Source organism: Trifolium pratense, linkage group LG5 (assembly GCF_020283565.1).
Source record: "Trifolium pratense cultivar HEN17-A07 linkage group LG5, ARS_RC_1.1, whole genome shotgun sequence".
Classification (NCBI taxonomy): Eukaryota; Viridiplantae; Streptophyta; class Magnoliopsida; order Fabales; family Fabaceae; genus Trifolium; species Trifolium pratense.
Window position 1 is genome coordinate 54,421,586 of NC_060063.1, and position 26,828 is coordinate 54,448,413.

Below are 26,828 nucleotides of genomic sequence, written 5' to 3' on the forward strand. Positions count from 1 at the left end.
AAAAAAAAAATTAAACAAATTGTGAGAAATTAAAGTTAGATATTTAGGGTCCGTTTGAGCTTAATTGATATGCAATATAAATTAAGTTTGAGTTTAATTGATATGCACCGACGGTGTAAAATAGTTTTACACGATCGTTCAATAAACAACCACTATTTTGTCATGTCATATCAAAAAAGTATTTAAATTAAATCCATTAAGTTTTATGTTATTTTATAAGTTCACACTAGTGAAAATTGTAATTTTATAAACTACCTTGACAAACTTATAAAAATTGCATAAGTTATTTGCATAAACTCTAAATAAGAGGAAAAAAAAATTAGGTCAAACGATACTTTAATCTTCTTTAATTAAAAAAAAAAAAAAACTTTATAACCCACCTTACAGATACTTCTCCAAGAAAGAGTCTTTTCAAGTAAACCAAACAAACACACTTTTGCTTTCTTCACTCATAACAAGATCATCAATGGCTACTCCGAAAGAACACATTGAAGAGATAAGAACAACAAAGTTTTCTATTGGCGGGAAACCTAATCCTTTGACTGAAGATCTTCATCATGCTGTCAAAAATCTTTCTGCTGAACTTTATGCAAAAGATGTTCATTTTCTCATGGAACTCATTCAAGTACATTTACCATTTTCATCTTTTTCTGTTTAACCTATTTTCTTTGTTAGTATAATCATAAAATAAAAAATAATATTGTTTGTTAAAAAATTGTTTTTTTTTCTTCATTGTTTTGTTTTGAACTTTTGATACAATGCATGCATGTGTTACCGATTTCCATGGGCAAGTTGCGCTTCATGAACCCAACTTAGAGTCCACATCGGAAGTAATGATCCCGGTGTGAGGGTCTATATAGGATTGGACAATCCTCCCATTTGACCATGGTTTTGAGGTGGAGTTAGGTTCAATCCGTATCAGCATGATTGAGATAACATGTAAAGGAGTGACTTTCTATATGTAGAATTATGCAATCATGGTGTTTTTTATTTTTTTACGAAGCAATCATGGTGTTAAATGAGGGGTTTTATTTGATTTTTTTTAGTATATATGTTTAGTAAAAAACCTAACATCTTATTATGCTGTATAAAAATTCAATATTTAGTATATATGTTTGGTTTTGTGGCGACAAAAATTGTGATTCTGAATGTGAATTTGGTAACAAAAAATTGGTTTTAGTTAAAAGTGGGTTGAATGTGAAGTTAACTATGTTTGGATACATATTTGTAAAAGTGAGTTGAACAATAACTTTGAGTGTAAAAATCACATTCGGAGTCAAAAACTACAAATACTATATTCAAGTTAGAATCAATTCTACTGAAAAAAATCCAAACATGTCAAAGTCAATTCCACTGAAAAACATCCAAACATGTCAAAGTCAATTCTACACTTCTAAAATTACATGTTTAGGAGAAATAGAAAAGTAATAAAAGTCAAAATATAGTTGACTTTGATTATAGTTGTTGAAACTAATCTCCACAAAAATTATTGTCAACTTGAACAGAATGCTGAAGATAACAACTATCATGAAGGAGTGAGTCCAACACTTGAGTTTGTCATAACTTCTGATGACATTACTGGTACTGGTGCTCCAGCCACATTGCTTATTTTCAATAATGAAAAGGGTTTCTCTCCGAAAAACATCGATTCCATTTGCAGTGTTGGAAGGTCAACAAAGAAAGGCAACAGGAGCAGTGGTTACATAGGAGAGAAAGGTACACCACATTCTCACATTTAAATTTTTCTTGAAGTGGTCTGTACTTTTGACTTAAGAAGGACTTGTGCTAGTATGGTTATTTACCTTTGACAAATATGGTTGAATGCATTTAATGAATTCAATATCATTTGATCTGTTTTGTAAAATTTAAACATGTTTTACTTTTCAATAGACAACTTTATCTCTTTTGGAAATTTTGTAATTCATGGAATATAGTATTATGATTTACTATGTATATCTATTAGAGTGGCCAAATAGAAGATGATGCAAATAATTGACAGAATCTTTCTTATGTTTTAATTTCAGGAATTGGTTTCAAGAGTGTGTTTCTGGTTACTGCTAAGCCTTACATTTTTAGCAATGGATATCAGATAAGGTTCAATGAGAAGCCTTGTCCACATTGCAGCCTCGGCTATATAGTTCCTGAATGGGTTGAGAAGCCAACCCTTATTGACATAACACAGATATATGGTAAAGATTCTCTTCCAACTACGACAATCGTCTTGCCCCTGAAGCCAGATAAGGTCAAACCTGTTAAACAGCAGCTCTCAAGCGTTCATCCAGAAGTCCTTTTGTTTCTAACCAAAATCAGACACCTTTCTGTCAGAGAAGTTAATGAAAATCCTGAGCAGAACACTGTGACTGCTGTATCTATTTCAAGTGAGATTAACTTTGTGACTAGGAAAAACATGAATGCCGAGTCTTACACACTCCATCTCTCTGCAGAGGAGAATAGTGATGCTGAGAAGGAATGCAGCTACTACATGTGGAAGCAAAAGTTTCCGGTAAGGTCGGAAAATGTGGTCGAAAGGAGAACGGATGTGGAAGAATGGGTTGTGACACTGGCCTTCCCTAATCAAGAGAGGCTTCATATAGGCAAAAGCTCAACAGGGGTCTATGCTTTTCTTCCTACGGAGATGGTCACTAATTTTCCTTTCATTATTCAAGCAGATTTTGTCCTTGCCTCATCAAGGGAGACAATTCTCTTGGATAATAAATGGAACCAAGGGATACTTGAATGTGTTCCATCAGCCTTTATGGATGCACTCAGAACACTTGTCATAGGATCAGATGAAGCTCCAGTATCCAGTTTGGTGCGTATGTTCAAGTTCCTTCCAATTGAAAGTTCTCCATTTGAGAAGTTTAATTATGTGAGGGACAAAATCAAAGCCAAATTGGTTGACGAAAATATTGTCCCTATTGAAACATACACAAAGCAGAAGCACTTCTATAAGCCTGGTGAAGTTAATAGGCTGCTACCTGGATTCTGGAAAGTTTTAACTAAAGCCCGGGACGAAGGAGTGTACTTGCTTAACCTATCTTCTCATGATGGGAGGAAAATCTTGAATTCTTCATTTGATAAAAGTGAGTATGATCAAGTGCTCAATTTTTTAGGGGTAAAATCAGTGTCCGTTGATTGGTATGCAAAGTGCATCCAGAGTTCTAATCTTGTGGATGGAGTATCAGAAGATCTCTATCTTCAGCTTTTACTTTTTGTTGCAAAAAACTGGTCTTCAAGATTTAAGGGCACAAACATTAAGAGGATTCCATTGATTAAATATGTGGCTTCTGATGGTACTCTAGCCTCTTTCAGTCTTGATGAATGTGCACAGCCCCATCCATTTTCTAAGCGAGTAGTACTAACTGACTCAAGTGAGTCCAATGCTTGCTCTTGGCTGATCAATTGGAACAAGGAATTTTCATTTGCAGCAAACCAGTTTTTTATGCCTGAAAGCATACAAAATGCTATATTGTGTTTTGCCCATAAACAGACTTTGATGGAATGGCTTGCAAATGAAGTTTATGTTACTAATTTGAGCGTGTACACTTTTGCCAACGTCTTCTGTAGTTCTGCTAAAAATAACAACAAACTTGCCATTGCATATGCTCATTTCCTATACCACTCTTTGTTAAAAGGTTATTTGTCAAAGCGGGAGGTTGATAGTCTATGTAATTCTCTGCCACTTGTTGACAACTATGGCTGCGTCACACAAAGAAGAAAAGGGGTTCTCTTGCCTGCAAATGTGAGCAAATGGGCAGACTTAATTGTTTCTAATCCTTGGAGGAATGAAAATTATATTGAGCTTGGAAACGTTTACCTAAATGCATCATCTTATGCTGGTCAATTTACAGCTTCCGAGATGCTTATTAATTTCCTCACAACTCATGTTGGAGCTTCTGACATACCTTATATATCTCCTCCGAATGCTGGGTTTTCCGCCGTTAATACACCACTTACAAAAGACAATGCCTTTTTGCTTTTGGATTGGATTCGGAATCTGAAGAACAAGGGAGTACACCTACCAGAGAGGTTTTTGAAATGTATAAAAGATGGAAGCTGGCTTAAAGTTACCATCAATGGATACAGGCCTCCTTCAAAGTCGTTCTTAATTCGCTCACCATTGGGGGAAATTTTGCAAAGTGGTTCAGTTCTTGTTGATATACCTCTGATTGATGAGAGCTTCTATGGGGATAGAATAAATAAGTATGAAGAGGAGTTGAAGACAATTGGAGTGATGTCCAGCTGTGAGGATGCATGCAATTTCATTGGAAGAGAACTGATGTCTCGTGCGTCTTCCTTTACTTTAAGTAAGAATCATGTTCTTTTGATGCTTAACTTCGTCCAATATCTCAGGAGAAGTGTTCTTCCTCTGGAAAAATTTGTAAACAGCATCAGAGATGAGCCTTGGCTAAAGACATCTTGGGGTCTTAGGTCTCCTGTGGGAACTGTATTGTATGATTCCGGATGGCAAGTGGCATCACAAATTAGTAATATCCCCTTTATCGATCAATCTTATTATGGTGAGGAAATATCTAATTACAAAGAGGACCTAAAGTTGCTAGGCGTGATAGTTGAATTATCTGGAAATCACCAAATTGTCATTGAGCATTTAAAATCACCCTCAAATTTGGCCTCTTTGACAGCTGAGGCTGTTCTTTTGATAATAAAATGCATCAGATTCTTGAATGCCCCTACGAAGCTGTTAAGTTCACTGAAGGAAGCAAGCTGCCTTAAGACAAATTTGGGTTACAAACTACCGATTGAATGTTTCATGTATGACCAGGTATGGGGCTGCATTTTGGATGTATTCAACGGTCTTCCTTGTTAGAGTTGTGTGGTCTAAATTAGTTCCACATCGCTTATTTTATTTCTGTTATGTCTCATTAAGTGCTATATATATAGACATCTTGTAAACTTCTATATACCAAGTAATAAAGCTCTTCTCTAGTGCAACCGTGGACTAGGCACACACACTGTGTGCTGAACCACGTTATATCTTTGTGTCCTTTTTTCTCTTTTTTCTATTCTTCTCATTTCTTCTACTATTATTATTGCTCGATACTAACAACTGGTATCAAGAGCCTTTGGTTATTCCAAGGGAATTCCTTAGTTTAGAGGAATTAGTGGGAGTCTTCTCAGTTTAGAGGAGATAGTCGAGCAATGGCGTTAGAAGAAGGGAAGGTGAAGATTGAGAGGTTTGATGGCAGAGACTTCAGTTTCTGGAAGATGCAGATAGAGGATTATCTCTACCAGAAGAAGTTATATCAACCCTTGTCAGGGAAGAAGCCAGATGACATGAAGCAGGAAGATTGGGTTTTGTTAGATCGACAAGCTCTTGGCGTGATCAGATTGACATTGGCCAAGAATGTTGCATTCAACATTGTGAACGAGACGACTACTGCAGGTTTGATAAAGGCGTTATCAGATATGTACGAGAAGCCGTCTGCAGCCAACAAAGTATATTTGATGCGGCGGTTGTTCAACCTCAAGATGGGAGAAGGTATTTCTATAACTAATCATATTAATGAATTTAATACTATTCTCTCCCAGTTGGAATCAGTGCAGATTAAATTTGAGGATGAGGTGAAAGCACTGATCCTATTGTCATCACTACCGGATAGTTGGGATGCAACTGTTACAGCAGTCAGTAGTTCTACAGGGGATAACACATTGAAGCTCAATGACATCCGTAACTTGATCTTAAGCGAAGATGTTCGCAGGAGAGCCTCAGGGGAGTCTTCCAGTCATGTTTCTAATTCAGCATTGAATACTGAAAGCAGAGGAAGGACAACTCAAAAGTCTCAGAATGGTCGAGGTAGATCAAAGTCAAGAGGGAAAGGTCAGACAAAGTTTCGAAGTGATATTGTTTGTTGGAATTGTGACAAGATAGGCCACTTTACCAATCAGTGCAAGGCACCAAAGAAGAACAAGAGTCACAGAAATAAAAAGCATGATGATGATGAATCCGCAAATGCAGCAACTGATGAATTTGATGATGCATTAATATGTAGCTTGGATAGTCCTGTTGATTCATGGGTTATGGATTCAGGTGCGTCATTCCACACCACTCCTTGTAAAGAATTGTTATCTAATTATGTTTCTGGAAGGTTTGGAAAAGTTTATCTTGCAGATGGAAAACCTCTTGACATTGTCGGAAGGGGCAATATTGACATCAGGACCTCTAGTGGAACTCTTTGGACATTGCACAATGTCAGACACATTCCAGCCTTAAAAAGAAATCTGATATCTATAGGGCAGTTGGATAGTGAAGGACATTACACCACTTTTGGAGATGGAGCTTGGAAGGTAACAAAAGGTAATCTTGTTGTGGCTCGTGGTAAGAAGCAAGGGTCTCTTTACATGGTTGCAGATGAAGATATGATAGCAGTTACTGAGGTTGTCAATAATTCATCCTTATGGCATCAAAGACTTGGGCACATGAGTGAAAAAGGAATGAAACTTATGGCAACAAAGGGTAAGTTATCAAACTTGAAGCATGTTGATGTTGGTGTCTGTGAACATTGTATCTTTGGAAAGCAGAAAAAGGTTAGCTTCTCAAGAACAGGGAAGAATTCCAAAGTTGAAAAGCTAGAATTGGTGCATACAGATGTTTGGGGACCAGCTCCGGTGAAATCTATTGGAGGCTCATGCTATTACATCACCTTTATCGATGACTCCACCAGAAAGGTATGGGTTTATTTTCTTAAAAATAAATCAGATGTGTTTTCTGTATTTAAAAGGTGGAAAGTAGAAGTTGAAAATCAGACAGGTCTAAAGATTAAAAGTCTGAAATCTGATAATGGTGGAGAGTATGATAGTCAAGAGTTTAAAGATTTCTGTTCAGAACATGGAATCAGAATGATTAAGACAATACCAGGAACACCTGAACAAAATGGTGTTGCAGAAAGGATGAACAGAACCTTAAACGAAAGAGCTAGATGTATCCGGATCCAATCTGGTTTGCCTAAAGTATTTTGGGCAGAAGCAATAAACACAGCAGCATATCTCATCAATAGAGGACCATCAGTTCCTTTGAATTATCAATTGCCGGAAGAAGTATGGTCAGGAAAGGAGGTAAAACTTTCACATTTAAGAATCTTTGGTTGTGTTTCATATATACTAATTGACTCTTGTAATAGAGATAAACTGGACCCGAAAGCAAGAAAGTGTTATTTCATTGGTTATGGATCTGACATGTATGGCTACAGGTTTTGGGATGACCAAAACAAGAAAATCATCAGAAGCAGGAATGTCACTTTTAATGAAAATTTATTTTATAAGGACAGACTTTCTGCAGAATCTGTGGGTGCTAGTAAAGTACCAGAACTTCCTGAAAAGGCAACACTTGAAGAAATTTCAGAAAGTGATATAGCCATTAAAAGCCAGAATACAGGTATTGAGGTTGAGTCAGAATCAGAACCATCAACTCCTCCGAGAAGATCTAGCAGAATGTCAGTACCACCAGATAGGTATTCTCCCTCATTACATTATTTGTTGTTAACTGATGCTGGTGAACCAGAATGTTTTAGTGAAGCTATGCAGGGGAATGACTCTATTAAGTGGGAGCTAGCAATGAAAGATGAAATGACATCTCTTGAAAAGAATGGAACGTGGTCTTTGACCAAGTTGCCAAAAGAAAAGAAAGCTTTACATAATAGATGGGTCTACAGGTTAAAGGAAGAATCTGACGGTAGTAGAAGATACAAGGCGAGACTTGTGGTGAAAGGGTTTCAACAGAAACAGGGAATTGACTTCACAGAGATCTTCTCTCCTGTCGTCAAGATGACCACCATCAGAGTTATCTTGAGTATTGTAGCTGCAGAGAATCTTCACTTAGAGCAGTTAGATGTCAAAACTGCGTTTTTACATGGAGATTTAGAGGAAGACATTTACATGACTCAGCCAGAAGGTTTTGAAGTTCCAGGCAAGGAGAATCTTGTATGCAAGCTTAATAAGAGTTTATATGGCTTGAAACAAGCACCGAGACAGTGGTACAAAAAGTTTAATGAGTTTATGAGTAACTCAGGATTCAACAGATGTAACATGGACCATTGTTGCTATGTTAAGAAATATGCTAACAGTTATATTATTCTTGCTGTGTATGTTGATGACATGTTGATTGCAGGATCGAATATGGCAGAAATCAACAGGTTGAAGCAGAAGTTAGCAGAAAACTTTGAAATGAAGGATCTTGGTCCAGCTAAACAAATACTTGGTATGAGAATTCTCAGAAACAGATCAGAAGGAACTTTGAAATTGTCTCAGGAGAAATATATACACAAGTTACTTGATAGATTTAGCCTTGAAGATGCCAAGACCAGAAATACTCCTCTGGGATCTCATTTGAAGTTTTCAAAGAGTCAGTCTTCGCAGATAGATGAAGAAAAATGTTACATGTCAAAAGTACCATATGCGTCAGCAGTTGGGAGTTTGATGTATGCTATGGTGTGTACCAGACCTGATATAGCACATGCAGTGGGAGTTGTCAGTAGGTTCCTATCAAATCCAGCAAAGGAGCATTGGGAAGGTGTAAAATGGATACTCAGATATTTGAAGGGTACATCAGAGATGTGTTTGTGCTTCAGAAAAGGTAATATCTCCTTACAAGGTTTTTCAGATGCAGATTTGGGAGGAGATTTAGATACTCGAAAAAGCACCACCGGTTACATTTTCACTTTGGGAGGTACGGCTGTGAGTTGGAAGTCTAAACTTCAACATAGTGTTGCTCTCTCAACCACCGAAGCCGAGTACATAGCCATCTCAGAAGCAGCTAAGGAGATGATTTGGTTGCAGAATTTTCTCAAAGAATTGGGGAAAGAACAAGATGATGCTCCATTGTTCAGTGATAGTCAGAGTGCTCTATCTCTTGCTAAGAATCCAGTCTTCCATTCTAGATGCAAGCATATTCAATTGAAATACCATTTTATCAGGGAGCTAATAAATGATGGAGAGTTGTCATTGCTAAAGATCTCAGGATCAGAGAATCCAGCAGATATGTTAACCAAGACTGTCACTACTGACAAGCTGAGGCTTTGCATAACCTCAGCTGGCCTTCGAGGATAATTGAAGACGAAGGCGTTGCACTAGGGAATGAGCAGATGAGCTCAATGTTTACAAGAAGTTGTTGTTGTTTGAAACTTAGACCCCAAGTGGGAGAATTGTTAGAGTTGTGTGGTCTAAATTAGTCCCACATCGCTTATTTTATTTCTGTTATGTCTCATTAAGTGCTATATATATAGACATCTTGTAAACTTCTATATACCAAGTAATAAAGCTCTTCTCTAGTGCAACCGTGGACTAGGCACACACACTGTGTGCTGAACCACGTTATATCTTTGTGTCCTTTTTTCTCTTTTTTCTATTCTTCTCATTTCTTCTACTATTATTATTGCTCGATACTAACATTCCTGTGATTGATCATAAATTCTATGGAGAGAAGATTTTTGATTACAAAGACGAACTGAGGAAAATCGGTGTGGTGGTTGATTTTGGAGATGCTATAAAAATATTTGCTTCTCTCTTCAATCAGAAGGCATCACAAACTTCATTTAACCCAGAAAATGTCATGTCTTTTCTTTCTTGTTGCAAGCAGCTTAAGGGAACTGTATATAAATTTCCTTCTGATTTCTCAACCATTATACATAATCAGAAGTGGCTATATACTAAGGTTGGTTGTTATGCGTGCCCAAGAAAATGTATTTTATATGGTCCTGAGTGGAAATCTATTTCTTCAATTACTTGTCTCCCTTTCATTGACGACAGTGACAAATTTTATGGTGCGACAATACATCAGTACAAAGAAGAGCTGAAGAACATTGGAGTTGTTACTGAATTGAAACATGGAGTGAGGTTTGTGCCTGAATGTATGAATTTTCCTTCAGATAGCTCCACCATTACTCCTGAAAGTGTGTTTTCTTTGATGGAATGCATCCGAAGTCTATTGCAAGAGCATAAGCTTTCCATCGAAGATGACTTCAAAAAGCAATTATCGAGAAATTGGTTAAAGACACATGCTGGTTATAGGCCTCCAGAGATGTGTTTGTTGTTTGATGCCAAGTGGAGGACTTTCTTCAATCCAACTGATGGGCCTTTTATTGATGGAAATTTTTATGGACCTAAAATGGCATCTTTCCAGAAAGAACTCATAGCAATAGGAGTCACTGTTGACCTAGAGAATGGGTGCGCCTTACTTGCCAGTCACCTTGACTCTCTCTGTAACACTGATAATATTGTGAAAATATACAGGTACTTAATTTATACAACTACATGATTTTTCTCTCTTTATGCTTCGTTCTTGCCAGTTACCTTAAGATTCTGACTTTGATAATATTGTGAAAATACATAGGTACTTATCCGAATACAATTGGAAACCAGAGGAGGAAGCTGACAAGAAAATTTGGATTCCGAATGGAACTGAAGGTGGAAAGTGGGTCAACTCTGAAGAATGCATCATACATGACCCAGATAAGATTTTTAGCTTAAAATTTTATGTTCTTGAAGATATCTATGATAGGAAGATTCTTCCCTTCTTTACCTTTGCCATGGAAGTCAGGAGTAAGCCCTCACTTGATGATTATGTTGATGTTTGGAATGATTGGGAGAGATCATCAGAAGAATTGTCATATGATAAGTGCTCGAAATTCTGGATGTTTATCCTGAAACACTTGGGCACAAATACAGAGAAGAAACTTTCTGAGAGGCTGATCAAACTACCTGTAACAACAGGCAGCAATGAAATATTTCTGTTGGATAAAGAAGATGTGTTTATTCCTGATAACCTTCATCTGAAGAAACTTTTTGAGCAGGAGAATTTTTTTGTGTGGTATCCTCAGCAGAACTTTGGGCCATTGTCCATTTCCAAGATATACGACATCTACCGAAAAATCGGTGCTCGAAATATCTCTGAATCACTATGCATGGAAGAATCATCCGTAGTTGATGATGATGGTGTTGAACTGGTGCAAGTGGATCATAATAGTATTTTCAATTTAAAAGGTTTGGTTAAGCTCATTCTTGGTTTCCTTTCTTGTTCTAGCCTGAAAATGGAACCAGATAAGAGGCATGATGCTGTTCAAGGTCTTCTCAACCTGAGTTTCCTTGAGACAATGGTGCCGGTCACGGTCAGCTATAGTTTATCACTGTCATCAGGGAACATCATTACAAAGAAAGATGACAAAATGGTACGCTGGGAAAGGCAAAATGCCAAGTTTTTCATCCAGAAGACGGATGACTCTCATAGAAATACACTGAAGTATGCAACATATTTCTCTGAAGCAATATCAGAAGGTGTCTTGTGTGAGAATCATGATTTTGTTCCTGCTCTCTCAGAATTGATCACGTTGGGTTTTGTGCTGAAATTCAAGAATGGAGATATTGAATTTCTGATGGAGACCAAGAATTTACAGATTTTCTGCGAGGATGAGAAGTTCCTCAGTTCTGCATTCCCTTCTGACTAAGTATTCTGCTTAGGTTTACTTGCTATATGTCTGCCTCTTTACAATATGTTTTAAGTATTCTCGTTCACTTAACTTTGGTCTATTTTCAGTGTGGTTTGTGTGACTATGTTAAGAAACCTTTATATTATTGTATCACTATATTACTTACGAGTATCTGCCAACAATATTTTGCTTCCTTCATTTCTATTTGATGTCATTTCTATTTACCACATGACATACTAACGAAATTTATCGACCGATACAAATAAAGACCCTAAAAAACTGTGTTGTGCAAGCATAATTAATGATATTAATTTGGATTTTTCATATAGTACATCCTTTTACTTGTAATTGCGTACTTTATGGAAATATCAATGCATGATACTTATTTGATTTGGTCAAGTGAACCATGATGTCTTATAGTAGCAACTTTCTTTCTGCCAAATGGGAAATACTGTACTATCATAATAAGCTCTGGTGGAACTAACAATTAATTTCTTTAAATTATATAATTTTTTAACAGTACTTTATTGGGACTATCAAATAAATAATATGAAAGAGTACTTATGTTTTTGTGATTCAAAACAAATACAAGAAGAAACTCTTTCATTAGTCTAGCATCTATTGAGACTTGTATCGATATCATTCACTTTGATTACAATTCTTGGATTTAGACAATTAAGAAGGCCAAATATTATATTCTATTTTCTCAAATAGAGAGTCCCCTCACAAAATATATCAATTTGGCTTGTTTGCTAGTTTTGTGTTGTTATATTGCTGGAAATTACAAGTAAAATATAGTAAAATTTGTCGTGTTCCGATTGGTCATACGTTCAGATAGAGAATCACATCCAACAAATAGACTAGCAACAGTAATTTATCCTGATCTTTACTTTTCTAAAGTATAATAATAAATAGAGATTTTACAATAATTGATGTGTGTAGTGCTGGGTTGGTCCACCTATGCTTTTCCTGCATTCTTTTTCACTCTCAAACTCTTCAACTTTTCAATCTGCTCTTTTGAAGGATGGCTGAACAAATTCCATATGGCCTTGCTGAAGGCCTCATTAAAAGGTGAACAACTTTTCAACTTTTTCATACATAATTTTTTTTATTTTTTTTAATATCATTTATAATAAATATAAGAGAAGTGTCAAAATAGAAAAAGTTTAGTTGCTGTACTGAAATTTTTCTTTTGACAGGCTGGCTTCTGCAGCCTTTCATGAAATTGGACGGATTTATGGTGTAAGGGATGAACTAGAAAGGCTTAAAAATACAGTTGAATCCATCAAAGCTGTGCTCCTTGATGCTGAGGAGAAGCAAGAACAAAACCATGCTGTTCAAAATTGGATTAGAAGACTCAATGACGTGCTTCATCCTGCCGATGACTTGCTAGATGAATTTTTTGTTGAAGATTTGAGACAGAAAATCAAACAACATAAGAAGAACAAAGTGTCAAAGGTACTGCATTCCTTATCTCCAAATAGAATGGCTTTTCGCCGTAAAATGGCTTATGAGATTGAAAAAACAAGAAAAAGTTTTAATGATGTAGTGGACGAAATGTCTAAGTTGAATTTGAGCCAAAATGTTGTGGTGGTTAAGCAATGTGACAATATAAGGAGAGAAACTGGTTCTTTTGTATTAGAATCAGATATCATTGGTAGAGAAGATAATAAAAAAGAGATAATAAATTTGTTGAGGGAACCACATAGAGACCACAATGTATCCTTGATTGCTATTGTTGGTATTGGCGGTTTAGGCAAGACAGCTCTTGCTCAACTGGTATATAATGATGAGGAAGTGCAAAAGTTTTTTGAAAAGAAGATGTGGGTATGTGTCTCTGAAAACTTCGATGTCAAAACTATTTTGAAGAACATATTAGAGTCATTATTAAATGGAAAAGTTGATGAAAACTTATCATTAGACAATTTGCAAAATAACCTCCGTGAAAATTTATCTGAAAGAAAATACTTGTTAGTCCTAGATGACATTTGGAATGAAAGTCATCAAAAATGGATTGATTTGAGAACTTACTTGATGTGTGGTGCTAAAGACAGTAAGATTTTAGTGACGACTCGTAGTAAAACTGTGGCACATACAATGGGTGTAGGTGACCCCTATGTTTTGAATGGTTTGACTCCAGAAGAATCATGGGGTTTGTTAAAGAGCATCATTACATATGGCAATGAGGCCGAAGGAGTGAACCAAACTCTTGAATCAATTGGTAAGAAGATAGCAGAAAAATGTAGTGGAGTTCCACTAGCTATCAGAACACTAGGAGGCCTGTTACAAAGTAAAAGTGAAGAGAGTGAATGGAACAATGTTTTACAAGGTGACTTTTGGAGATTATGCAAAGACGAAAATAGCATCATGCCGGTTCTGAAACTGAGTTACCAAAATTTGTCGCCTCAGCAACGACAGTGTTTTGCATACTGCTCAGTATATCCTAAGGATTGGGAAGTGCTGAAAGATGAGTGGATTCAGATGTGCATGGCACAAGGTTATCTCGAGTGTTCACCTGAAACTGAGGTCATCGAAGATGTTGGTAACAAATTCGTGAAGATTTTCTTGACAAAGTCATTTTTCCAAGACGCGAGAATGGATGAAGATGGTGATATATATAGTTTCAAAATGCATGATTTAATGCATGATCTCGCAATGCAAGTTGCTGGCAAAAATTGTTGTTTCTTAGATGGCGAGGTGAAAGAACCAGTAGGAAGGCCTGTGCATGTATCTTTTCAACGCAATGCCATTGGTTTGTTGGAATCTTTGGATGCAAGCAGGTTGAGAACTTTGGTTTTGTTGTCCTCGTGTCCCGAGTGGACAGGATTGGATGGGGAGGAATCGTCGGTTGTTTCAAATTTCAAATACTTGCGCGTCTTGAATCTGTCAGATTCTTCTTTAACCAAGCTATCTGGTTCAATTGGAAAGTTAAAGCATTTAAAATGCCTTAACTTATATGATTGCAGGGCTTCAATAGATATTTTCAAAGCCATAAGCAACCTTGTTTGCCTAAAAACATTGAAACTGCAATTGCGTGAAACCACTCCTTGGGAATTTAAAGCATATAGGATTAATAATTCAAAATGGCTTTCTTCACTAACAAATATTGTTCAAATCTCTATCACTTATTGTGGAACTTTGCGGTTTCTCCCCCCGCTGGAACGTCTCCCATTCCTTAAATCTCTTCATATAAGTCACCTAGGTTTTCTAGAATACATACATTATGAAAAACCTATTTTGTCTGAAAAATTCTTCCCATCATTGGAGATCCTCAGGTTGGAGTATTGCCGACAGTTAAAGGGATGGTGTAGGATAGGAGGTTATATTCACTCTTCGCAATCACATCATCCATCCTTCCCTCCCTTTCCTCTTCTATCTCAACTATCAATCACAGGATGTAAGAACTTGATTCGCATGTCTACTTTCCCAAAACTTAAGAGATTGGAGTTAAATGGTAGTCCAGTGGAGGCATTGAATTCAACACTAAACAATCAGAGTCCCTCATTGCCTCCTCTTTCACTGCTCAAATCCCTGTGTATTGGCGGACACGAACTTTTTGTCTATAGCATCCCAGTAAATTGGATGCAAAATCTTACATCTCTCAAACACCTTCAAATTGAATACTTTTCAAGGCTACAGTTTCAGAAAATTGCTAGTTGGTTTAATGACAACTTCAACTATCTTCCTTCTCTACAAAAAATCACCTTACAACATTGTGATGACCTAACGGAACTGCCTGACTGGATATGTAGCCTCTCACCGCTTCAACATGTGACCATAAGGTATTTCCCACATTTAGCATCTGTGCCTGAAGGAATGCATCGTCTTACCAAATTACAGACCCTAGAAATCGTTGGATGTCCCCTGTTAGTAAAAGAATGTGAGATACAAGCAAGTGCAACTTGGCCCAAAATTGCTCACATCCCCAACATAATCTTAAAGGACTACATTTAGAAAGGTACCAATATATCCTCTTAAAACAACTATTTTTACTCTTTGATTTTCTGTATTATTTGTAACATCAAGAGTATATTATTTGATCTTAAAGCTTTTTATGGTGGTCTTCTTTTGTAGTGTTTTAGAACTTTTTGGCTTTGTTATATTTGTGATTTTATCCTCTGATTTTTTTTTTTTCCATTCATGACTAGCTTGAAAGAAGTGTAGTCATGTCAAGAGTTCTTCAAATACAAGTTTTTCCACTGCAAGGCATTTCTTGTAACAAAAGTCATCAAAGCTGAAAGGCTTCAGGAGAGAGAGAACATTTACATCACAGAGGAAGTTTCTAACTGTTCGGAGTTTTTGATATTTATCGATGACTTCTCCAACACTCATAAACATCTAGGATCAATTGTTGGTACGCATGTATAGCTGGTTTGCACATCAAGGAGAAGCTTTTCTATATGCAGCAATTGTTTATTTGTATGCCTGTTGCTATAGATTAGTTTTGAGAAATAACTCTGCAAGACAGCGTCAAGTTCGTTTATCAATAAAATTATTCATTGTTTGTTTATCGTATAATCGAGATTAAAGTGAGTGAACTCTATTAGAAAGTAGTTCCATTCAAGTAATGCATGCATTAAGAGTATCTGTTATTGATGCCTCAATCTTCTGTGCAACATGTATTCAACTTTTGAATCATTGTTTATATACTTCATTTTATAATGCATGATTTAATGCATCTTCAAATTCAATGGTTTACAAGTCAACAATTTGAAGAAATTAAAATTTAGTTTAAAGAAAATCTCAGCTATCTCCCTTCCCTACAAAAAATCACCTTGGCTCATTGTTCATCCCTAACAGCATTGTTAGACTAGATTTCACAACAGATTTTTGCAGCGATTTAGAATGGCTGCTAGATAGAATGACTCGTCTTACCAACTTACAGACCCTACAAATCATTGCAAGTCTCGTAATTGAAAAATGTCGGGCGCAAAGAAGTTCAATATCTAATGTAGTATAATGGCCTGTAGGTCTGTTGGTGGTGTGATAGAATACTGGTCTGTAATACTATACAACCAAAAATAGCCAAATGGCTCTATGAGATAATACTTTTGAGTTTATTTTCATTCAGTGTTTAGTTGATCTCTGTATGGAAAACTTCAGGTCCATCAACTTGGAACACACCATAGGCAGTGAATTTTGATATCTATCTAACTATATTCCTTCATATGAGACATTTAGTCCCAACAAATTGAAGAAGTTCAAATTAAATTTTATTGATACCATCAGAGGCAGAATTATTACCTCAACAATTTCAAGCTCCTTTACCATATATATATCCCTTCAAATGAGTGGAAGCTTCTACAACTTTGATATGGTTTGTATGTAAATATTTTAGTTAGTTGGTTTCCTTGTTAGTCATCTAGTTACTTTTGCAACTCAATTGTTTAAAGAACTAAATAAACCTTTAATGACACATGGTAACTCAGATGATAGAGTGTGAGTTGCTCCATATTAATCATTTTAGTGATGACTTTATACTTTAGATCAAATAAAATCAATGGATGAGATTTAATGTCAAATAAATTTTTGACACTTTTGATCCTAACGCTAACAAAATTTGTATTAAAAAGTGAAAATGACATTTATTTTAAAAACAAATTATTACCGCTAAAATGACATTAATGTTGTGTTAGCTCCTATTTATTTTCTATTTATGTACTTCTTTTAAGGAGAAGTATCGTCAAATACAATTTTAACAAAGTTGAAATGTCTTTTTTGTAATGAAGAAAACACAAAATAAATAACTATAAAAAAAGAATTTATGATAATTTTTTTTTTATGATTATTATATTATTATTTTTTTTGTTTATCCAAATATTGTTTACGTCGCTTTTTAATTTTGTTATTAAGATAATTATCTTTAAAAATCACGTCTCTGCATATTATATTTTTTTATTAAAAAAACATGAATTTCTTAAGTCTATTATTTATGATAAATTTATATTAAAATATCAAAACTTTAATAAAAATATTTTACCAAATAGATTTTAACTTAAAAGTGATAATTAAGTTGAAAAAATAATAAATACCAAATAACTTCAACTTTAATTTTAAATTTAAATTTTTTATCAACTTTATTTTAAAGTAGCTTTTAAGCCTTAAAAAAGTAGGGTAAAATGCAACCTCATTCTAAAACGAAAAAAGTCGTAGTATAAGCTATGAGCTAGATATTGTGTTGGCCAAACTGAACGTAAGCGTGTAATTGTCGCACACAGTTTCACGCAATAATCAATCTTAACCATTAAAAAATAATGGCTTAATTAGTCTTTTGGTCCCTTAAAGACATTTTAGATTTCACAATGGTCCCTTAAAGAAAAAAAGGTCTGGATTGGTCCTTAAAGACACGTCCGTTTCTCAATTGGTCCTTTCCTTCAATTTTTTACAAAAAAAACGTTAGTTTTAGTTGACTGAATTGTGGATGTCATTAAGTGTAAGTGGACCACCAAAAACCTTATTAATTTTTAAAATTTTAACCATTGCAATTTTTTGTTATATTTGGAGTTAAAATTTAACGGAAATGACCAATATGACAAACATATATGTTTTTTTTTTTTTGGTTACACAAACATATATACTCCGTCCCAAAATATAAGCAAAAGGAGGTCAACAAAAGTGAATATATCTGGACTAAATTTTAAACCAAATACATCAACTTTCATTGACCAATTTTTGCTTATATTTTGGGACGGAGGGAGTATGTCTTTAAGGGATCAATCCGAACCTTTTTTTCTTTAAGGGACCAATCCGAGCTTTTTTTTCTTTAAGAGACTATTGTGAAACCTAAAATATCTTTAAGGGACCGATAGATTAATTAAGCCAATAGTTTTACACAATTTTAATTTCAACCGGTTGTTTCTAATTGGATGGTCTACGACAATTACCCGTTGGAAATTGAAAGAAAATGTGTCGGAAATTTAGAAAGACAGTCTCACAGTCACACTACACAACACTAGTGTCTAGTAATCTTTCTTTAACGTACATTTCCCATTAATTAAAGTTCTTATATCCGATTGGTTCAGGAAAAAAAAAAGTTCTTATATCCGATGAGCAATAACTAATTTTATTATCATTCTTTTCCAAAAACTAATAACTCTTTCTTTTTTTGAAAGACTAGTAACTTCTTTTTACGGTAGAAACTATGGATATCAATCGATATCCATGGGCGCAGATATTATGATATCTGTGTCCACTCTATTAGATAAATATGATATTCGTATCCGCTCCATATTCATGTGGGTATTCACTATGCGGGTAATCCGCGGTTTTTTAGGTATCCGCGAATATTAATAGATATCCATGGATGATAATTTTTAAAAAAAAAAATTCTAATTATACCTAAAATTTCTTAAAAGTAGTAAAAAAAAAATATTAACACATAATAATATTCATGCATTTCACTTTCAATTTACAGAAATGTCACCACATTCATTTTTTTTCGTTTTACCAAAACTTAATCTAATATCCATATATTTCTCTTTTAAAAAATAATATAGATACATTTCTAAGTAAAATAAAATTCATCATAAAGTTGTACGGAATATAAAAGTCTCTTTTATATTTAATAACTAAGGATATTTAAGTAATTTTCTTATTTATTAGCAGGTATGGATATCCGCGGGCGTGGATACCATTAAATCAGTATTCATATCCATCAAGTATCGGGTAATTAAAATATCCATTTATTTCATCCATGAATATCCATTAAATTATCCACCTCGTATTCGCAAATTTTACGGGTATGAATATTTTTCTCATCATAGTAAAAACCTTACTTCTCCAAGAAGGACTCTTCACTTCTGCTGCATACTGCTTTTTCAAAAAAGTAAAATGACACTAACAGTAAAAAAAAGTACAATGACACTAATTTTAAAATAAAAAAGTATTGTATAAGCTATCAGCTAGATTGTGCTAGCCAAACTCAGCGTAAGTTTGCCACACAGTTTCACAAATAGTCAATCTCAACCATTAAAAGATGATCAATCAGCTGTAATTTACACCCTCCTTGCTAAAAAAATTTCTACCAAATTATAAGTCGTTTTACATTATTGATAAAACATGTAATGTTATTTTTCCTATTATATCATTAACTATTTATTACTTATTTTTTTTCAATTCTTCAATTTATTTTTTTCTTATCATAAATGAAGGACAATTATATAAATTAACTCATAATTTATTTTTTCAACATTAATTATATTTCTTAATATACATAAACTGTCAAAGTGACTTATATCATGATACGGAGAGAATATTCAAAATTGTTTTACACAATTTTAATCTTAACCGTTTGTTTCTGATCAAATGATGTACAACAATTACTACGTTAATGCAATAATTGCATATAATCTATTACTCTCTTCGGCTTTAATTATAAGCAAATTCTATTTTTTAGATTTATTTGAATATCAATATATCTAAACTTACTTAAAGTCAAATACGTTGATTTTTTAATGAATCTAAAAGGTAAAATTTGCTTATAATTAAGACGGGAGGAAGCTTGATGGATGGTGTTTGAGTTGAGTTGAGTTGATTAACCACCTGTTGGTAATTGAAAGGAAATTTGTTGGAAATTTGGAAAGACAGTCTCACAGTCACACTACACTAGGGTCTAGTACTCTTTCTTTATTAAAAGTTCTTGTATCCAATAAGCAATGACTAACTTTATTATAACTTTTCTTTTCCAAAAAATATAATCTATAAACCTTACTTCTCCTAGAAGGACTCTTCACCTCTGCATTGTGTCTGGTTTTTCTCTTCAAAACTCACATTTTCATTTTTCACTTCCACTTCATTACAGAAAAACATCATCAATGGCTACTCCAAAAGAACACGTTGAAGAGATAAGAACAACAAAGTTCTCTATTGGAGGGAATCCTAATCCTTTGACTGAAGATCTGCATCATGCTGTCAGGAATTTATCTGCTGAACTTTATGCAAAGGATGTGCATTTCCTCATGGAACTTATTCAAGTACATTTTCTGTCTCACCTTTTTTCTTTGTTAGTATAATCAATGATCATGCATATCTATGAATAATTAATATCAATGTTGTAAATTTTTAATTTCATGGATGTTTTTGGTATATGTTGTTTGTTAAGTTACACATTATGAACTTAACTTTTTAAGACCATGATTGAGGCCCGTTTGTTCCATATTTTTTTACCAAAAAAATCTTTTTTTTTTCAAAAAAATCACTTTTTTTTATTTTACTTAGGGTAGCTTATTTTTGAGTTTATGCAAACCGTTTATACAATATAAATTAGGTTTTATGTAATTTTATAAAAAAATTGTATTTTTATAAGTTATTTTATCATAAATTACTTTGAGAACTTATATTTGAATTTTCTTAAAAAAAAGATATTTTAGTAAAAAAAAATCATTTTTTCCCTTAAAATGAAAAGCTGTTTTCAAAATCTTTTTTTTTTTTAAATCACAAACCATGTGCAAAGTGAAGTCAATGGAAGGATATAGATTTTTAGGTTGTTTCTTTTTGTTTACAATGAACTAATGCATATTACTCAAACCCTCACCTACTAGATCAAAGCTAGTAGTTTATTTTTAATATTTTTATATCACTATTATTATTACTATTTTTTTTTAAACTTGGTATCCGGCCCTAGAACCAACTAATTCAAGGGTACCAATTTCAACATCCAACCAACACCACTAGACCAACCCCAAATGGGTTCACTATCATTATTACTATAACTAAATTGTTCATTTTTTAAAATGAGGGATGTTATTTCAACATCAAAAACCAAACATGTATCATGAGGGATTTTATTTCAACGCTGACTAGAGTCTAACTGTTTATATAGATTTGGTGTTTGACACCAATTTTGTTAGCTAAGTAATATTTCTCTTTCCAAATTATAGTGGCTGAAACTCATCTCCACAAATTTTTATTGTTAACTTGAACAGAATGCCGAGGATAATCACTACAATGAAGGAGTGAAGCCAATGTTGGAGTTTGTCGTAACTTCTGATGACATTACTGGTACTGGTGCTCCAGCTACATTACTTATTTTCAATAATGAAAAGGGTTTCTCTCCAAAAAACATTGAGTCCATTTGTAGTGTTGGACGATCAACGAAAAAAGGCAATAGGAGCAGTGGTTACATTGGCGAAAAAGGTAAATTAACATCACATTCTTATAGTTAAATGTTTCTAAAAGTGATTTGTTGAAGATGAGTTGAATGTTTTATTTGGAATTTTAATATCTGATTTGTTTGAATGGATTCAAGTTTATTTTATTTATTTTTTCTGTATTTTCATATCTGAATTTATTTTGGAAATCCTTGTTGATCAAGCCATTTAAAGTTATGCTTGACTATGGAATATGATTATCCAATAGAGTAGCCAAATTGAAGATCATGATGCAAATTTTTGACAGAATCTCTCTTATGGTTGAATTTCAGGAATTGGATTCAAGAGTGTGTTTCTGGTTACTGCTCAGCCTTATATATTTAGCAATGGATATCAGATAAGGTTTGATGAGAAACCTTGTCCACATTGCAGTCTCGGGTATGTAGTTCCTGAATGGGTTGAAGAGAAGCCAACACTTGTCGACATCAAGAAGATATATGGTAAAGATTCCCTTCCAACTACAACATTTGTCTTGCCTCTGAAGCCGGATAAGGTCAAGCCTGTTAAACAGCAGTTATCAAGCGTTCATCCAGAAGTGCTTTTGTTTCTTACTAAAATCAGACACCTTTCAGTCAGAGAAGTTAATGAGAATCCCAAACAGAACACTGTGACTGCTGTATCTATTTCAAGCGAGATTAACTTTGTGACAAGGAAAAACATGAATGCTGAGTCTTACACACTCCATCTCTCGGCGGAAGAAAATAGTGATGCTGAGAAGGAATGCAGCTACTACATGTGGAAGCAAAAGTTTCCAGTAAGGTTGGAAAATGTGGTTGAAAGGAGAACCGATGTGGAAGAATGGGTTGTGACACTGGCCTTCCCTAATCAAGAGAGGCTTCATAGAGGCAAAAGCTCACCAGGGGTCTATGCATTTCTTCCTACAGAGATGGTCACTAACTTTCCATTTATTATTCAAGCTGATTTTGTCCTTGCCTCATCAAGGGAGACAATTCTCTTGGATAATAAATGGAACCAAGGGATACTTGAATGTGTTCCTTCAGCCTTTATGGATGCATTCAAAACACTTGTCATAGGATCAGGTGAAGCTCCAGTATCCAGTTTGGTTCGTATGTTCAAGTTCCTTCCCATAGAAAGTTCTCCGTTTGAGAAGTTTAATTATGTCAGGGACAAAATCAAAGCCAAATTGGTTGACGAAAATATTGTCCCGATTGAAACATACACCGAGCAGAAGCACTTCTATAAGCCTGGTGAAGTTAGCAGGCTACTGCCTGAATTCTGGAATATTTTGACTAAAGCTCGGGATGAAAGAGTGCACTTGCTTAACCTTTCTTCTCATGATGGCAGGAAGATATTAAGCTCATCTTTTGATAAAAGTGAGTATGATCTAGTACTCAATTTTTTAGGGGTGAAATCAGTGAATGTTGATTGGTATGCAAAGTGCATCCAGAGTTCTAATCTTGTGGATGGAGTATCAGAAGATCTCTATCTTCAGCTTTTACTTTTTGTTGCAAAAAACTGGTCTTCAAGTTTTGAGGACACAAACATAACTAGCATTCCAATGATTAAATATGTGGCTTTTGATGGAAGTCAATCCTCGTTCAGTCTTAATGAATGCACACAGCAGCATGCCGGTTCCAAGCGAGTAGTAATAGCAGACTCAAGTCAGTCTAATGCTTGTTGGCTGATCAATTGGAACAAGGAATTTGCATGTGTGACAAACAGGTTTTTTATGCCAGAAAGCACACAAAAAGCTATCTTGCGTTTGGCCCAGAAACAGACTTTGATGGAATGGCTTTCAAATGATGTTTATGTTACTAATTTGAGTGTGTATGATTTTGCAAATGTCCTCTGCAGTTCTGTTAAAAATAACAGCAAATATGCCATTGCTTATGCTCATTTCCTATACCACTCTTTGTCAAAAGGGTATTTGTCAAGTCGGGAGGTTGATTGTCTATGTAGCTCTATGCCACTTGTGGACAACTACGGATGCGTCACAGATAAAAGAAAAGGAGTTCTTGTGCCTGCAAATGTGAGCAAATGGGCAGATTTGATTGTTTCCAATCCATGGAGACATGAAAATTATGTTGAGCTTGGAAAGGAGTACCTAAATTCATCATCTTATGCAGGCCAATATACAAGTTCCGGGAAGCTAATTGATTTCCTCAAAACTCATGTTGGAGCTTCTGACATACCACATATATCTCCTCCAAATGCTGGGTTTTCAGCGGTAGATACACCGCTAACCAAAGACAATGCCTTCTTACTTTTGGATTGGATCCGGAATCTGAAGTATAAGGGAGAGCTCCTTCCAGAGAGGTTTTTAAGAAGTATAACAGAGGGCAGCTGGCTTAAAGTTACTGTCAATGGATACCGGCCTCCTTCAAAGTCGTTCTTAATTAGGTCACCATTGGGAAAAATATTGCAAAGTGGTTCTGTTCTTGTTGATATTCCTCTGATTGATGAGAGTTTCTATGGGGATAGAATAAACAAGTACAAGGAGGAGTTGAAAACAATTGGAGTGATGTCCAGTTGTGAGGAAGCTTGCAAATTCATTGGAAGAGAACTGATGTCTCGTGCGTCTTCCTTTACTTTAAGTAAGAATCATGTTCTTTTGATGCTTAACTTCATTCAATATCTCAGGAAAAGTCTACTCCCTTTGGATGAATTTGTGGACAGCATCAAGGAGGGAAGCTGGCTAAAGACATCACATGGTTTTAGGTCTCCTGTGGGATCTGTATTGAATGATTCCGGATGGCAAGTTGCATCCCAAATAAGTAATATCCCTTTCATTGATCAATCTTATTTTGGTCAGGAAATATATAGTTACAAAGAGGAGCTCAAGTTGCTAGGTGTGATAGTTGGATTATCTGGAAATTATCAAATTGTGATCCAGCATTTAAAATCTACCTCAACTTTGTTCTCTTTAACAGCTGAGGCTGTTCTTTTGATAATGCAATGCATCAGAGTCTTGAATGCCCCCAGTAAACTCTTAACTTCACTGAAGGGAGCAAGCTGCTTTAAGACAAACATGGGTTTCAAAATTCCAAGTGAATGTTTCTTGTATGACCCAGTGTGGGGCTGCATTTTGGAGGTATTCAACTGCCTTCCTGTGATTGATCATAAATTCTATGGACATAAGATTTTCGATTACAAAAATGAACTGAGGCAAATCGGTGTGGTGGTTGATTTTGGTGAAGCTATCAAAAAATTTGGTTTGCTTTTCAAACAGAAGTCATCACAATCTACATTTAACCCGGAAAATGTCATGTGTTTTCTTTCTTGTTGCAAGAAGCTTAAGGGAACTGTATATAAATTTCCTTCTGATTTCTCAACCATTATACATAATCAGAAATGGCTGTATACTAAGGTTGGTTGTTATACGTGCCCAAGAAAGTGCATTTTATATGGTCCAGAGTGGAAATCTATATCTTCAATTACTTATCTCCCTTTCATTGACGACAGTGACAAATTTTATGGTACTGCAATACATGGATACAAAGAAGAGTTGAACAACATTGGTGTTGTAACTGAACTGAAAAATGGAATGAGGTTTGTGCCGGAATGTCTGAGTTTTCCTTCAGATCCCTCAACTATTAGTCCTGAAAGTGTGTTTTCTTTACTGGAATGCATCCAAAGTCTATTGCAAGAGCATAAGATTTCAATCGATGATGACTTCAGAAAGAGATTGTCCAGAAATTGGTTAAAGACACATGCTGGTTATAGGCCTCCTGAGATGTGTTTGTTGTTTGATTCCAAGTGGAGTTCTTTCTTTAATCCAACTGATGGACCTTTTATTGATGAAAATTTTTATGGACCTAAAATGTCATCTTTCCAGAAAACTCTCAAAGCGATAGGAATCACTGTTGACCTAGAGAATGGGTGTGCCTTGCTTGCCAGTCACCTTCACTCTCTCTCTAACACTGATAATATTCTGAAAATTTATAGGTACTTAATTTATACAACTATGTGATTTTTCTCTTTACGTTTCTTTCTTGCTAGTCATCTTTAAACTCATTCTGACTTTGATAATATATAGGTACTTGTCCGGATACAATTGGAAACCAGAGGAGAAAGCTGACAAGAAAATTTGGATTCCGAATGGAACTGATGGTGGAAAGTGGGTCAACTCTGAGGAGTGCATCATACATGACCCGGATAAGCTTTTTAGTTTAAAATTTTATGTTCTTGAAGATATCTATGATAGGAAGATTCTTCCCTTCTTTACCTTTGCCATGGAAGTCAGGAATAAGCCCTCACTTGATGATTATGTTGATGTTTGGAATGATTGGGAGAGATCATCGGACGAATTGTCATATGACAAGTGCTCGAAATTCTGGATGTTTATCAAGAAACACTTCAGCACAAATACCGAGAAACAACTTTCTGAGAGGCTGATCAAGCTTCCTGTAACAACAGGCAGCAATGAAATATTTCTGTTGGCTAAAGAAGATGTGTTTATTCCTGATAACCTTCACTTGAAGAAGCTTTTTGAGCAGGAGAAGATTTTTGTGTGGTATCCTCAGCAGAATTTTGGTCCATTGTCCATTTCCAAGATATACGACATCTACAGAAAGATCGGTGCTCGCAATATATCTGAATCACTCTGCAAAGTAGAGTCATCTGTAGCTAATGATAATGCTGTCGAACTGGTGCAAATTGATCATAGCAATATTTTCAACTTAAAAGGTTTGGTTAAGCTCATTCTTGGTTTCCTTGCTTGTTCTAGCCTGAAAATGGAACCAGAAAAGAGGCATGAAGCTGTTCAAGGTCTACTCAACCTGAGTTTCCTTGAAACATTGGAGCCGGTCTCGGTAAGCTATAGGTTATCACTGTCATCAGGGTGCATCATTACAAAGAAATATGACAAAATGGTGCGCTGGGAAAAGCAAAGTTCCAAGTTTTTCATCCAGAAGATGGATGAGCCTCAGAAAAATGCACTGAAGTATGCGACATATTTCTCTGAGACGATATCTGAAGGTGTTTTGTGTGAGAATCATGATTTTGTTCCTGCTCTTTCTGAGTTGCTCACATTGGGTTTTGTGCTGAAGTTCACGAATGAAGATATTGATTTTCTGATGGAGTCGAAGAATTTACAGATTTTCTGCGAGGATGAGAAGCTCCTCAGTTCTGCCTTCCCTTCTGACTAAGGAATCTGCATAGGTTTACTTGTTACTATGTCTGTCTCTTTACGGAATGTTTAAGTTTTCTCGTTCTCGTAACTATGTTCTCTTTTCAGTGTTTTGTGAGTCTATGTTAAGACACTTACGTTATTATCGCGTCA

At 35.2% G+C, this 26,828-nt stretch overlaps 3 protein-coding genes across 3 annotated transcripts; all 3 read left to right on the forward strand.

The window, feature by feature from the left end:
• The first annotated feature begins 428 nt into the window (after positions 1-428).
• On the forward strand, positions 429-11,717 carry LOC123883237. Its single transcript, XM_045931976.1, has 5 exons — positions 429-625; positions 1,506-1,716; positions 2,025-4,814; positions 9,402-10,245; positions 10,346-11,717. Exons 1-5 carry the CDS (start codon positions 467-469, stop codon positions 11,454-11,456), a joined length of 5,115 nt encoding a protein of 1,704 aa, XP_045787932.1. The 5' UTR covers positions 429-466; the 3' UTR covers positions 11,457-11,717.
• Positions 11,718-12,245: 528 nt separating this feature from the next.
• LOC123883236 (disease resistance protein RGA2-like) lies at positions 12,246-16,147 on the forward strand. Its single transcript, XM_045931975.1, has 3 exons — positions 12,246-12,509; positions 12,638-15,396; positions 15,587-16,147. The coding sequence occupies exons 1-2, from the start codon at positions 12,463-12,465 to the stop codon at positions 15,390-15,392; spliced, it is 2,802 nt and encodes a 933-aa protein (XP_045787931.1). The 5' UTR covers positions 12,246-12,462; the 3' UTR covers positions 15,393-15,396; positions 15,587-16,147.
• A 3,856-nt stretch (positions 16,148-20,003) lies between these two features.
• On the forward strand, positions 20,004-26,828 carry LOC123883232. The gene is made up of 4 exons (XM_045931972.1): positions 20,004-20,410; positions 21,362-21,572; positions 21,859-25,492; positions 25,584-26,828. Exons 1-4 carry the CDS (start codon positions 20,252-20,254, stop codon positions 26,692-26,694), a joined length of 5,115 nt encoding a protein of 1,704 aa, XP_045787928.1. The 5' UTR covers positions 20,004-20,251; the 3' UTR covers positions 26,695-26,828.